The sequence below is a fragment of the Nerophis ophidion genome, linkage group LG22, assembly GCF_033978795.1.
Source record: "Nerophis ophidion isolate RoL-2023_Sa linkage group LG22, RoL_Noph_v1.0, whole genome shotgun sequence".
Lineage (NCBI taxonomy): Eukaryota > Metazoa > Chordata > Actinopteri > Syngnathiformes > Syngnathidae > Nerophis > Nerophis ophidion.
The window spans coordinates 10134109-10149001 of record NC_084632.1 but is presented as its reverse complement, the minus strand read 5'-3'; the positions used below and the strand labels follow the sequence as shown (position 1 = coordinate 10149001).

The 14893-nt window shown below is 41.0% G+C and overlaps 1 protein-coding gene across 2 annotated transcripts in view; it reads left to right on the top strand.

Annotated features, from left to right (window-relative positions):
• Window positions 1–2692: 2692 nt before the first annotated feature.
• si:ch1073-396h14.1 (disintegrin and metalloproteinase domain-containing protein 10) overlaps window positions 2693–14893 on the top strand; it is a 171681-nt gene continuing 159480 nt past the window's right edge. The window contains exons 1-2 of one of the 2 annotated variants that reach the window (XM_061883233.1): window positions 2693–2995; window positions 12921–13068. In XM_061883233.1, coding sequence (XP_061739217.1) covers window positions 2935–2995; window positions 12921–13068 — 209 coding nt within the window. In that variant the 5' untranslated portion in view covers window positions 2693–2934. The remainder of the gene's footprint in view (window positions 2996–12920; window positions 13069–14893) is intronic. The other variant, XM_061883234.1, reaches the window with a different exon arrangement.

Below are 14893 nucleotides of genomic sequence, written 5' to 3'. Positions count from 1 at the left end.
ATGGCAGCTTTGTGTCAACATTGCAACTTTTCCCCGTTAGATTTCACCTCATTCTACTTTTGTTTAGTGTTTTATTTATTTATTTTTGCAATAGAATTTCCAGGATGTGTGGCGGGCCACTAAACAATTAGCTGCGGGCCGCGAATGGTCCCCGGGCCGCACGTTGGACACCCCTGCATTAATCCATCCCAATTCACTCATTTTTATAGCACTTTATCACAAGTTCCTCAAAGGGTTTCACAAACCACAATGGCATCCCCTGATTGAACCCACAACTTCAAAAGTCCGAGATGGGATAAAGAAGAAGAAACTTTTGGAAGGGGCCACAGATGTGGGGCCCCTATCCTGGGTGACCGGCTGCAATGGATGCCAAATTGTTGCAATATTAGTATTCTGATCATCTAAGACGTCACCACTTGGGACAGCTAGCGCCTCTTCCAGACTGGTACCTCTCCAGAGTACATCCTGTGAAGGAGGCCAGTTGGTATGGCTGGGCCAGCGGTACAACAGCTGAACTACAAACCCCGTTTCCATATGAGTTGGGAAATTGTGTTAGATGTAAATATAAACAGAATACAATGATTTGCAAATCATTTTCAACCCATATTCAGTTGAATATGCTACAAAGACAACATATTTGATGTTCAAACTGATAAACATTTTTTTTTTTGCAAATATTCATTAACTTTGGATTTTGATGCCAGCAACACGTGAAAAAGAAGTTCGGAAAGGTGGCAACAAATACTGATAAAGTTGAGGAATTCTCATCAAACACTTTTTAGGAACATCCCACAGGTGTGCAGGCTAATTGGGAACATGTGGGTGCCATGATTGGGTATAAAAGCAGCTTCCATGAAATGCTAAGTAATTCACAAACAAGGATGGGGTGAGGGTCACCACTTTGTAAGCAAATTGTCGAACAGTTTTAGAACAACATTTCTCAACAAGCTATTGCAAGGAATCTAGTCATTGGGAGGACATTGATTTTATTGGGAGGACCTAGATTTCATTAGGAGGACATAGATTTCATTGGGAGGACCTAGATTTCATTGGGAGGACATAGATATCATTGCGAGGACTTAAATTTCATTGGGACGACCTAGATTTCATTGGGAGGACCTAAATTTCATTGGGGGGGACATACATTTCATTGGGAAGACCTAGATTTCATTGGGAAGACATAGATTTCATTGGGAGGACATAGATTTCATTGGGAGGACATAGATTTCATTGGGAGGACTTTGATTTTATTGGGAGGACCTAGATTTCATTGGGAGGACCTACATTTCATTGGGGGGGACATACATTTCATTGGGAAGACCTAGATTTCATTGGGAGGACCCAGATTCCAGTGGGAGGACATCGATTTCAGTGGGAGGAACTAGATTTCATTGGGAGGACCTAAATTTCATTGGGAGGACATAGATTTCATTGGGAGGACATAGCTTTCATTGCGAGGACATAGATTTCATTGGGATGACCTAGATTTCATTGGGAGGACATAGATTTCATTGGGAGGACATAGATTTCATTGGGAGGACATAGCTTTCATTGCGAGGACATAGATTTCATTGGGATGACCTAGATTTCATTGGGAGGACCTAAATTTCATTGGGAGGACATAGATTTCATTGGGAGGACATAGCTTTCATTGCGAGGACATAGATTTCATTGGGATGACCTAGATTTCATTGGGAGGACATAGATTTCATTGCGAGGACATAGATTTCATTGGGATGACCTAGATTTCATTGGGAGGACATAGATTTTATTGGGAGGACCTAGATTTCCTTGGGAAGACATAGATTTCATTGGGAGGACATAGATTACATTTGGGAGGACCTAAATTTCATTGGGAGGACATAGATTTCATTGCGAGGACATAGATTTCATTGGGATGACCTAGATTTCATTGGGAGGACATAGATTTCATTGCGAGGACATAGATTTCATTGGGATGACCTAGATTTCATTGGGAGGACATAGATTTTATTGGGAGGACCTAGATTTCCTTGGGAAGACATAGATTTCATTGGGAGGACCTACATTTCATTGGGAGGACATAGATTACATTTGGGAGGACCTAAATTTCATTGGGAGGACAGAGATTTCATTGGGAGGACCTAGATTTCATTGGGAGGACCTAGATTTCATTGGGAGGACATAGATTTCATTGGGAGGACCTAGATTTCATTGGGAGGACCTAGATTTCATTGGGAGGACATAGATTTCATTGGGAGGACCTAGATTTTGTTGGGAGGACCTAGATTTCATTGGGAGGACATAGATTTCATTGGGAGGACCTGCATTTAATTGGGAGGACATAGATTTCATTGGGAGAACCTAGATTTCATTGGAAGAACCTAGATTTCTTTTGGATGACCTAGATTTCATTGGGAGGACAGAGATTTCATTGGAAGGACATAGATTAGTAACCCGGGCAGAAAGGATGGAGGGGCCCGGACTGGGCAGCAGTCAGCAAGGACAAGCTGTCTTTTAACAGAACGACAGGTGATTAGATGAACACTTTCAGCTGTGTCATCCACTCACCTGTCGCCAACCTCGAAGCCGGCCCTGCCACACCCCGTTTCTCCGCAGGCCACGCCCACCATATAAATATAAGTGAAAAAATCAAAATGTAATTATTGATGTACCTGGGAGGTTTGATCAAGCTTTTTTACATTGTCCTGTAAAAATCATGAAAATGTCATGTTCACTAATCTCCACTCTCATCTGAGCTCAGCGTCAGGTTCCGACTTGATTGCAAATATTTGCTGTTTCTGCAAGTCTGAATACGTTTCCGCTGCCCCGCCAAGCTCACAACACCGCACATTACGGGGGAGACCGCGGCTTGGAGTCCGCTGAAGTGGAGAGGTGGTACGGACGAATAAGATGAAGAAGAAGAAGTGAGGTGGACAATCAGGAGAAGACACCATGAAAGTTCAACTTTGCTGCCTCTTGATTTTCTTGCTCCACAGTCAAGGCCCGAGTACAGGTAGTGAAGAATGTGCGGATTTATGTGTGTGTTTGTGTGTGTCCTTGAAAGAATGGTCTTTTCGCTCACTGCACCTTGAAAGAGTCGGGGGGTTGTCTATGCTTTTGTAGCTGAACGTGTGCTCCTCACAAGTGGACTAATCTCCTCCCCATTGTCCAGTAGCCCACCTAGGTCTTCAGTTATGTCCCCACTTCAATGATGACCTCTCCAAATAGCAGCATTGATGTCACCACAGGCAGCACGGTGGGAGAGGGGTTAGTGCATCTGCCTCACAATGCGAAGGTCCTGAGTAGTCCTGGGTTCAATCCCGGGCTCGAGATCTTTCTGTATGGAGTTTGCATGTTCTCCCCGGGACTGCGTGGGTTCCCTCCGAGTACTCCGGCTTCCTCCCACCTCCAAAGACATGCACCTGGGGATAGGCCCCTCCCACTTCCAAAGACATGCACCTGGGGATAGGTTGATTGGCAACACTAAATGGTCCCTAATGTGTGAATGTTGTCTGTCAATCTGTGTTGGCCCTGCGATGAGGTGGCGACTTGTCTAGGGTGTACGATGCCTTCCCCCCGATTGTAGCTGAGCCAGGCTCCAATGCCACCCGCGGCCCCAAAGGGAATAAGCGGTAGAAAATGGATGGATGTCACCACATGACCTTTGCTGGAGAAATACTATACAAGAACACAACTTAATGTGGATTGAAACACATCAACAGTGTACAAAACGGGTTATTTTCTGCCGCATTTAAACATCAATAAACCCGCATCAGCAATTAAAACATATCTTATGTGCTACTGTCAGAATTAAAAATTGCAAAAAATATATTAAACGTGAAAAAATAAAGAAATAAAATATTTGAACTCACAATTTTTAGCACCCATTTGACGGCTTATAAGCCAGTGGTACCGCTCGTAGTCGCTTGATTGAGTGGAAGTGGCGACATGGTCTCACAAGATGTAGTTTCTTTTTAAATATCCTTCTTGAAAATGGCCTTGCAAATATAAATCTGCCACCTAATCAACATTTCCTTCTTCTTTGTGGGCCAACACTTCCTGCTTCCTGCTAAGTTGCAGCTCGTGATTGGATACTCACTTTGGAGTGACAAGTGAGTATCCAATCGCAGTCTCAGGCTACTTGGATAGGCTACTGTCAAACAACTTGTGATCTGATTGGCTATCACAATTGTCTATCAACTGTATGTGCTCTCAAATTCATCCGCTAACGGTCCCAGTGAATCTCCAATCACAGGACGCGTAAACGTCACCTTCAAGGTGAGGTCATCTAGAAGGCCTTACTGACAATAACTGGTGACCTGATTGGTTATGGCAACTGTCTATCAACTGTATGTGTCCGGTCACTTCCAGTGCACACACATTGTTGATTCTGAAGGCAAATTCGGTACAGCATGCCAACATAAGATAGCTGAATTCTGATTAGATACAAACTGGAAGGTGCATAATGTTGTGATCCGGTTCCCGGATCACATCCCTAGTCTAGTTTTGAATCCCTTTTTGTGTTTGGATTATTTCTGGACTCTTCCGATCCCTGAGTTGTGCGCACTTTCTTATTTGTATTCATCACTATGGCGACTTCATTTGCTCCACCTGCACCTACTTTCTGAAGCACACCTGTTTTTGACTGTTGTGTTAGTATTTAAGCCCGTCTGCTACCTGAGTTCTGTCTGGATGTTTTGTTTGCTCTATGCAACAGTTGTGTTGGTTATTCTGCTTTTGTATTACCTTGCTAAGTCACATCTTAGCTTCCGCGCGCTCGGCACGCGCCAATTTTGACGTTTGAACTTGATGCTAGTTTTAGCATTAGCCTCTCGTGCGCTCCGGCACACCTTTTCTTTGTTATTTTGTCATTTTTTTATATTTAACAAGTTCCTACCTTCTATCCTGCCTGGTCTGAAGTCCTGTAGCATCCTGGGGTGACACTTTGCGCATCAATATGCGTCCAAAACGCAACAATAATATGATATTGTCAGGCTTTCCCCGGACAGTTTGTTTGTGTTTTAGTTTTTTCCTCTGTGTGCGTAGTATTTCCTGTCAGCGCTCTTATTTTGTCTGTTTCCTGTCTTTCTCTCTGAGCGCTGTTTCCCCTCAGCTGCTGCTGACTGGCACCTGGCCACACCTGGTGTCAATCGGCCCACTCCTACTTAGACCTGTTTTCTCCTCCAGTCAGGGCTGGATTATTCTGTCAGAGTTAGTTTGTGACGAACCCCAAGATGCAGAGAAGGAGGCAGGCATTTTGCAGGTAAACATGATATAATCTTTAAATACTAAAACAAGAACAAAACCAAAAGGGTACAAACAAAAAGCGCGCACGAGGCGGCTAACAAACTTGGCTATAAAAAAAACAAACTTGGAAACAGGGAACAAAAGACAGTAAGCTGCAAATACTAAAACAATAACAAAACCAAAAGGGTACAAACAAAAAGCGCGCACGAGGCGGATAATAAACTTGGCTATGAACAAACAAATAGAAGCAGGGAACAAAAGACAGTAAGCTACAAACCGCTACCAAATTTAGCTTACCGTAACGCTGCATTGATATGTCATGACACGACAAGACAGGTAGCAACGACAATAATAATTCAGCCTTGACTGGAGGAGAAAACAGGTCTAAATAGGACTGGGCTGATTTACACCAGGTGTGGCGAGGTGCTAATCAGCCGCAGCTGAGGGGAAATAGCGCTCAGGAAAAAAGACAGGAAACAGACAAGGAGATACTACACACACAGAGGAATAAATTAAACTAAAACACAAACAAACTGTCAGGGGCAAGCCTGACAGACATGAAGACAATATGAATACTTTTACTGCTATTGTCCCACCTGATCCCTCACCAAAGCTGCAGGGTGTGGGTGACAATCAGTGACCCTCTGTAGTTGTAATCCTTCAGGACAGCTACAGTGGGGCAAAAACGTATTTAGTCAACCACCGATTGTGCAAGTTCTCCCACTTAAAATGATGACAGGGGTTTGTAATTTTCATCATAGGTACACTTCAACTGTGAGAGACAGAATGTAAAAAAAAAATCCAGGAATTCACATTGTAGGAATTTTAAAGAATTTATTTGTAAATGATGGCGGAAAATAAGTATTTGGTCAACCATTCAAAGCTCTCACTGATAGAAGGAGGTTTTGGCCCAAAATCTCACGATACATGGCCCCATTCATACTTTCCTTAACACGGATCAATCGTCCTGTCCCCTTAGCAGAAAAACAGCCCCAAAGCATGATGTTTCCACCCCCATGCTTCACAGTAGGTATGGTGTTCTTGAGATGCAACTCAGTATTCTTCTTTCTCCAAACACGACGAGTTGAGTTTATACCAAAAAGTTCTATTTTGGTTTCATCTGACCACATGACATTCTCCCAATCCTCTGTTGTATCACCCATGTATCCATTTTGGTATAAACTCAACTCGTCGTGTTTGGAGGAAGAAGAATACTGAATTGCATCCCAAGAACACCATACCTACTGTGAAGCATGGGGGTGGAAACATCATGCTTTGGGGCTGTTTTTCTGCTAAGGGGACAGGACGATTGATCCGTGTTAAGGAAAGAATGAATGGGGCCATGTATCGTGAGATTTTGAGCCAAAACCTCCTTCCATCAGTGATAGCTTTGAAAGGTCGACCAAATACTTATTTTCCACTATCTTTTAGAAATAAATTATTTAAAATTCCTACAATGTGAATTCCTGGATTTTTTTCCCCACATTCTGTCTCTCACAGTTGAAGTGTACCTATGATGAAAATTACAGACCTCTGTCATCATTTTAAGTGGGAGAACTTGCACAATCGGTGGCTGACTAAATACTTTTTTGCCCCACTGTATGTGGACAAGTGAGGACAAGTTTCCTTGGTAGCCCAAATATCTGCCTGTGTTTACATTCAGTCCATGTGATAGGAACATGCTTTTGCATCGCAGGAAGAAGTGTTTATGAAATGGGAAGAAGCGATATCAATAACAAGTGAAGAAAATAAACGCACAGGACTCAGCTTTTTGTCATGGTGACCGACTGTATCCTTGATATTACTCTTATCTGAAATGTAGCAAGGACGTGGGGAGTCAATTGCCGCTTCCATTTCGGTCTGTTTTTTGCACAGGAAGTAGACCTTCTTGATCGAGCTTTTGCTGCACAAGTCCTTGTTGATCCATCAACTCATTTCTGGGGTAGCACATCTTGCTAAAAGCACTGAGAAAAACTTTCCACACTAACTTGTGGCTATGTAGAAATGTGCAGGAAGTCAAGTGCGGCATGCAAGAGAAGAGAACACGATTAAAGAAAAGCTTAAATCAAATAAAAGAGAAAATTAAAAAAGATGAGCACAAACAGGGTGGACTAAAATAGAATAGAACTTGCCCAATGAGATCAAAAGCAGCTCCTAGTTGAGTCCAAGTTCAAGTACCAATGATTGTCACACAAACACACACGTAGGATGCATTAGAGAATGGGTGTCAAACTCTGGCCCGCCGTGTAATTTCATTTGGCCCTTGAGGCAATATCAAATTAACATTAGAGCTGGCCCACCGCTGTAACACCACATTCACCGCTAATACTCATACTCGTCAACCCTCCCAATTTTCCCGGGAGACTCCCGAAGTTCAGTGCCCCTCCCAAATTTCTCCCGATTTCCACCCGGACAATAATATTGGGGGCGGGCCGTAAAAGCACTGCTTTTGGCGTTCTCTACATGTCGCCACGTCCGCTTTTCTTCCATAAAAACAGCGTGCCTGCCCACTCACATAATATATGCGGCTCATACACACACACAAGTGTATGCAATGCATACTTGGTCAACAGCCATACAGGTCACACTGAGGGTGGCCGTATAAACAAGTAACACTGTTACAAATATGCGCCACACTGTGAACCCACAGCAAACAAGAATGACAAAACACATTTCGGGAGAACATCCGCACCGTAACACAACATAAACACAACTGGACAAATACCCAGAACCCCTTGCATCACTAACTCTTCCGGGAAGCTACAATATACACCCCCGCTACCACCAAACCCCGCCCCAACTCAAACCAGACGCCGAAAAAAGGCCTTAAATTAGTGTTTTTATTTAATTTGATATGCCATTGATATTTTTTAATAAATATTATTTGAAACTGGATTTTGCATGTCACTATAAAGTTATATAAGCCTTACTTAATCAATATTCAATGCAAAACTTGTTTGGGTCCCTATTAAAGGGTTAATTTGTTCAACCTCGGCCCGCGGCTTTGTTCAGTTTTAAATTTTGGCCTACTCTGTATTTGAGTTTGACACCACTGCATTAGAGGACTTTGTTTGAACTATTAAATGAACCTAAAATATGCTGTTTTCTTCCTTATTTCCAACAATTCAAATAAAATACATCACATATTTTCTTTTTTTTCCATTACAGCAAGTGTGAAAGGGAGTAGGAAGAAGCAGAATTGATTATTTATTCATATTCCCTTTTGTATCATAGCAGTTATTAATGCATTTGTTTGAAACTGCACAACAAGAAATAAACACACGAGGAAATAAATACATGATAAATAGACAATGAATACGTAAGTAAATATTCACTATTAAAGTTATCATGAATAAATTGTTAAGTAATTTATGGTATGAATACAATTTTTCTCATTTTTTAATAAGGTTTAATATTTTTGATCAAGATTCTTCTTCTTTGTAAACACTCTGACAGTTTTTTTAAAATGGATCATATCAGTACATTCATTGACTTCTTTGCTTAATCCACATAGTGACGTAGTAAAGGTTGTTGTACGTGCATGCAAATGTTTTCACATAGATTTTTCTCAGAGGTATTTCTCCCCTTCGGTTGAGAGGAATTGTCGTCCAACCTTGAGTTGAAGGTTACTGTTTGTTTTGTACATCCTTTTAGATGTTTTTAAATGTGCCAGATCATGGCATTTCAATATTGTTGATGAAATCAATCAAGTGTTTGAATGTTCCATGACAGCCAAGGTTAGTTGGGTCGTACTCTAACTCAGTGGTTCTCAAACGGGGGTACGCGTACCCCTGGGGGTACTTAAAAGTATGCCAAGGGGTACGTGAGATTTTTTAAAAATATTCTAAAAAAATAGCAACAATTCAAAAATATTTTATAAATATATTTATTTAATAATACCTCAACAAAATATGAATGTAAGTTCATAAACTGTGAAAAGAAATGCAACAATGCAATATTCAGTGTTGACAGCTAGATTTTTTGTGGACATGTTCCATAAATATTAATGTTAAAGATTTATTTTTTTGTGAAGAAATGTTTAGAATTAAGTTCATGAATCCAGATGGATCTCTATTACAATTCCCAAAGACGGCACTTTAAGTTGATGATTACTTCTATGTGTAGAAATCTTGATTTCTAATTGAATAACTGGTTTATTTTTCAACAAGTTTTTAGTTATTTTTATATATTTTTTTCCAAATAGTTCAAGAAAGATCACTACAAATGAGCAATATTTTGTACTGTTATACAATTCAATAAATCAGAAACTGATGACATATTGTATTTTACTTCTTTATCTCTTTTTTTTCAACCAAAAATGCTTTGCTCTGATTAGGGGGTACTTGAATTAAAAACATGTTCACAGGGGGTACATCACTGAAAAAAAGGTTGACAACCACTGCTCTAACTCACTTGTTGTGGAAGACGGCTGCAGATTGAAGTGTACTTTTGTGGTTATATTTTCATATTTCTGCACAATAAGTCAATAACGGGTAAAGTGTGCTGTCACGTTTATGAGATGGAATGCAAGTGTGTGACGCAATTATTGTTTTTTTATGAACGCTGTGACTGAAGTGATGAGCAATAACAAGAGGGATGTGTTTGTGTGTTGTTATTGTTTTATGCTTTCAATCACTGTTTTCAACCTTAGTGTTCTTATTTCTATTGAGCCTGTTGATTTTTTAGTGTTGTGTTCGTAACATTAGTGTTCTTATTTCTATTGATTTTGTTGATCTTTTAGTGTTGTGTTTGTAACATTAGTGTTCTTACAAACCCCGTTGTTACGCCTGTTCGGCATTGTGATGCCGGGTTCGATTCCCTCGAGGATGCGTCGAAAATTGAACACAGCAAAAGGTATGAACTAAAGATTTATTTAACAAAATGTGCTAGAGAACAAAAATACTGGAGCTAAGAAAAGGCAAACGAAAGACGCTAGCATGAAAGCTAGGATAAACAAATAGTAAACTAAACTGGCACATAGGCACACAAAGGGGAAAACAAAACATTTAGCATGAGAGCTAAGAATGAATAAAATACAGAAATTGCATGGAAGCAAAAGTGCAAAGCAGACTTACCGTTGTGTAAGAACAAATTTGGATCCCAGACTGAACAACAAAAGATGCAGGCTTATATAAGGCCGGTGATTAGTGAGGACAGGTGTGCAGGGCCGTGAGAAACAGGTGAAACTGATAAGCTACCATGGTGACCGACTTAAACAGGAAATAATAGGATCAGACGGAGAGAGAAAATAAAAATGGAACAATAAACAATAATATGTGGAGGATCCAAAAAGCGGATCTCAACACCCGTTTCCATATGAGTTGGGAAATTGTGTTAGATGTAAATATAAACGGAATACAATGATTTGCAAATCATTTCCAATCCAAATTCAGTTGAATGTGCTACAAAGACAACATATTTGATGTTCAAACAGATAAACATTTTTTTTTTTTGCAAATAATCACTAACTTTAGAATTTGATGCCAGCAACACGTGACAAAGAAGTTGGGAAAGGTGGCAATAAATACTGATAAAGTTGAGGAATGCTCATCAAACACTTATTTGGAACATCCCACAAGTGTGCGGGCTAATTGGGAACAGGTGGGTGCCATGATTGGGTATAAAAACAGCTTCCATGAAATGCTAAGTAATTCACAAACAAAGATGGGGTGAGGGTCACCACTTTGTCAGCAAATTGTTGAACAGTTTTAGAACAACATGTCTCAACAAAATATTGCAAGGAATTTAGGGATTTTACCATCTACGGTCCGTAAAATCATCAAAGAGTTCAGATAATCTGGAGAAATCACTGCACGTAAGCCATGATATTACGGACCTTTGATCCTTCCGGCGGTACTGCATCAAAAACCGACATCAGTGTGTAAAGGATATCACCACACGGGCTCAGGAACACTTCATAAGACCACTGTCAGTAACTACAGTTGGTCGCTACATCTGTAAGTGCAAGTTAGAACTCTACTATGCAAAGCCAAACCCATTTATCAACAACAGCCTGAAACGCCACCGGCTTCGCTGGGCCCGAGCTCATCTAAAATGGACTGATGCAAAGTGGTAAAGTGTTCTGTGGTCTGACGAGTCCACATTTCAAATTATATTTGGAAACTGTGGACGTGGTGTCCTCCGGAACAAAGAGGAAAATAACCATCCAGATTATTGTAGGCGCAAAGTTGAAAAGCCAGCATCTGTGATGGTATGGGGGTGTATTAGTGCCCAGGGCATGGGTAACTTACACGTCTGTGAAGGCACCATTCATGCTGAAGGGTCCATACAGGTTTTGGAGCAACATATGTGGTCATCCAAGCAACGTTATCATGGACTTCACTGCTTATTTCAGCAAGAAAATGCCAAGCCACTTCTTATAACAGCGTGGCTTCGTAGTAAAAGAGTGCGGGTACTTTCCTCTCCCAACTGCAGTCCGGACCTGTCTCCCATCAAAAATGTGTGGCGCATTATGAAGCGTAAAATACGACAGCGGAGACCCCGGACTGTTGAACGACTAAAGCTCTACATTAAACAAGAATGGGAAAGAATTCCACTTTCAAAGCTTCAACAATTAGTTTCCTCAGTTCCCAAACGTTTATTGAGTGTTGTTAAAAGAAAAGGTGATATAACACAGTGGTGAACATGCCCTTTCCCAACTACTTTGGCACGTGTTGCAGCCATGAAATTTTAAGTTAATTATTATTTGCAAAAAAGAAATAAAGTTTATGAGTTTTAACATCAAATATCTTGTCTTTGTAGCATATTCAATTAAATATGGGTTGAAAAGGATTTGCAAATCGGCCCTGCGATGAGGTGACAACTTGTCCAGGGTGTACTCCGCCTTCCGCCCGATTGTAGCTGAGATAGGCACCAGCGACCCCAAAGGGGAATAAGCGGTAGAAAATGGATGGATGTTTGAAAATATGTGTGTAATTAGATTGTTAACGTCTCTGTTTGAAGGTTTACAAGCTGCTGCTGATTGGTGGAAGGTCAACTGAAATCAATGCTTCGAGTTGGAAAATAAAAAGTTGATATTTTGGAAATCACTTGTCTTTTTGGACTAGAAGAGTGGAACTTAACACTTGGTTCTTGAACAGGGTTCATGAACAGAAAAGTTCTTATAGTGAATATTTGAAAGAAATGTCTCATAAGAAACTATCAATACGAATACAGTCCGTATTTTAGTGAAGGTTTATAAAGTGCTATAACAGTACTTGTGAAGTGTGTGAAGTGTGAATTATATTTATATAGCGCTTTTCTCTAGTGACTCAAAGCGCTTTACATAGTGAAACCCAATATCTAAGTTACATTTGAACCTTCATTAACTGTTTCTTGTTAACAAGCCAAAACAACAACAACAACAAGCTGAACTGTCCTGCACACGCTACGCTGCACACACTCAGAATCCCTTTGGTGCCCTCACAAACGTTTAGAAATCCCGAATATCCTTGACTCTAACAAGCATATTGCAACAATAATAAACATCCAGAAAAGTCAAATGAATGTAGGCTGACATCGCCAAAGGAGAAGCTCACAAGAAGAGAGGTAGGATCAGAAAGGGAGGGGGCTGAATGAGAGAAGTCTACTTTGGCATCTTTTTCTCATCACAATGAAAAACTTGCTGTGTGGAGATTTTTTTTTTTACCCTGAAGCTATGTCCCATCTGCTGTTGTTTTCCTTTACCTTAGGCGCTGCGAGATTGATCAGCCCGTACATCAATCACTATGAAGCGATATCGTACGACAAGCAGGATCTCCACAGGAAGCACCTGCGAGTCCGCAGAGCCGCACAACCTCACACAAACCTTCTGGAGCTGGACTTCACTGCTTTTCAAAGGTTTGGACTATTGCTCTATGTCATGGGTGTCAAACTCTGGCCCGCGGGCCAAATTTGGCCCACCGTGCAATTTAATTTGGCCCTTGAGGCAATATCAAATTAACATTAGAGCTGGCCCACCGGTGTTATAACACCGCATTCACCGCTGATACTCGTACTTACCAACCCTCCCGATTTTCAGTGCCCTTGCCGAAAATCACCCGGGGCAACAATTCTCCCGAATTTCTCTCGATTTCCACCCAAACAACATCATTGGGTACGTGCCTTAAAGGCACTGCATTCAACGTCCTCTACAACCTGTCGTCCCGTCGGCTTTTTCTCCATGTAAACATTGTGCCAGCCCAGTCACATACTATATGCGGACTTTACACATAAACAAGTGAATGCAAGGCATACTTGGTCAACCGCCATACAGGTCACACCAAGGGTGGCCGTATAAACAACTTTAACACTGTTACAAATATGCGCCACACTGTGAACCCACACCAAACAAGAATGACAACCACATTTAGGGAGAACATCCGCACCGTAACACAACATAAACACAACAGAACAAATACCCAGAACCCCTTGCAGCACTAACTCTTCCGGGATGCTACAATATACACCCCCCACTACCACCAAACCACGCCAAGTTAATGTTGATGTTTACATCAGAAAGCTGGAAAATAGGAAAGACGCATTCAATTTTTTGATTTAAATTTTATTTAATATACCATTGATATTTTTAAATTATTATTATTATTATTATTATTTGAAAATCGATTTTGCATTTCACTATAAAGTTATATAAGCCTTGCTCATTCAATATTCAATGCAAAACTTGTTTGGGTCACTATTATTTGAGTTTGACACCCCTGCTCTATGTCCACGCCATGCTACATTAACTACTACTATCTTGTGCACCCCATGCTACACTAACTACTACTTTGTGCATCCCATGCTACACTAACTACTACTTTGTGCATCCCATGCTACACTAACTACTACTTTGTGCATCCCATGCTACACTAGCTACTATCTTGTGCACCCCATGCTACACTAACTACTACTTTGTGCACCCCATGCTACACTAACTACTACTTTGTGCATCCCATGCTACACTAACTACTACTTTGTGCATCCCATGCTACACTAACTACTACTTTGTGCACCCCATGCTACACTAACTACTACTTTGTGCACCCCATGCTACACTAGCGATTACTATCTTGTGCACCCCATGCTACACTAACTACTACTTTGTGCACCTCATGCGACACTAACTACTACTTTCTGCACCCCATGCTACACTAACTACTACTACTTTGTGCACCCCACGCTACACTAACTACTACTACTTTGTGCACCCCATGCTACACTAACTACTACTACTTTGTGCACTCCATGCTACACTAATTACTACTTTGTGCACCCCATGCTACACTAAATACTACTTTGTTCTAGCTGCTGACTTATGTTCTAGCTGCTGACGTATGTTCTAGCTGCTGACGTATGTTCTAGCTGCTGACTTATGTTGTAACTGCTGACGTATGTTCTGAGTGCTGATTTATGTTCTAGCTGCTGATTTATGTTCTAGCTGCTGACTTGTGTTCTAACTGCTGACTTATGTTCTAGCTGCTGACGTATGTTCTGAGTGCTGATTTATGTTCTAGCTGCTGATTTATGTTCTAGCTGCTGACTTATGTTCTAACTGCTGACTTATGTTCTAGCTGCTGACTTATGTTGTAACTGCTGACGTATGTTCTGAGTGCTGATTTATGTTCTAGCTGCTGATTTATGTTCTAGCTGCTGACTTGTGTTCTAACTGCTGACTTATGTTCTA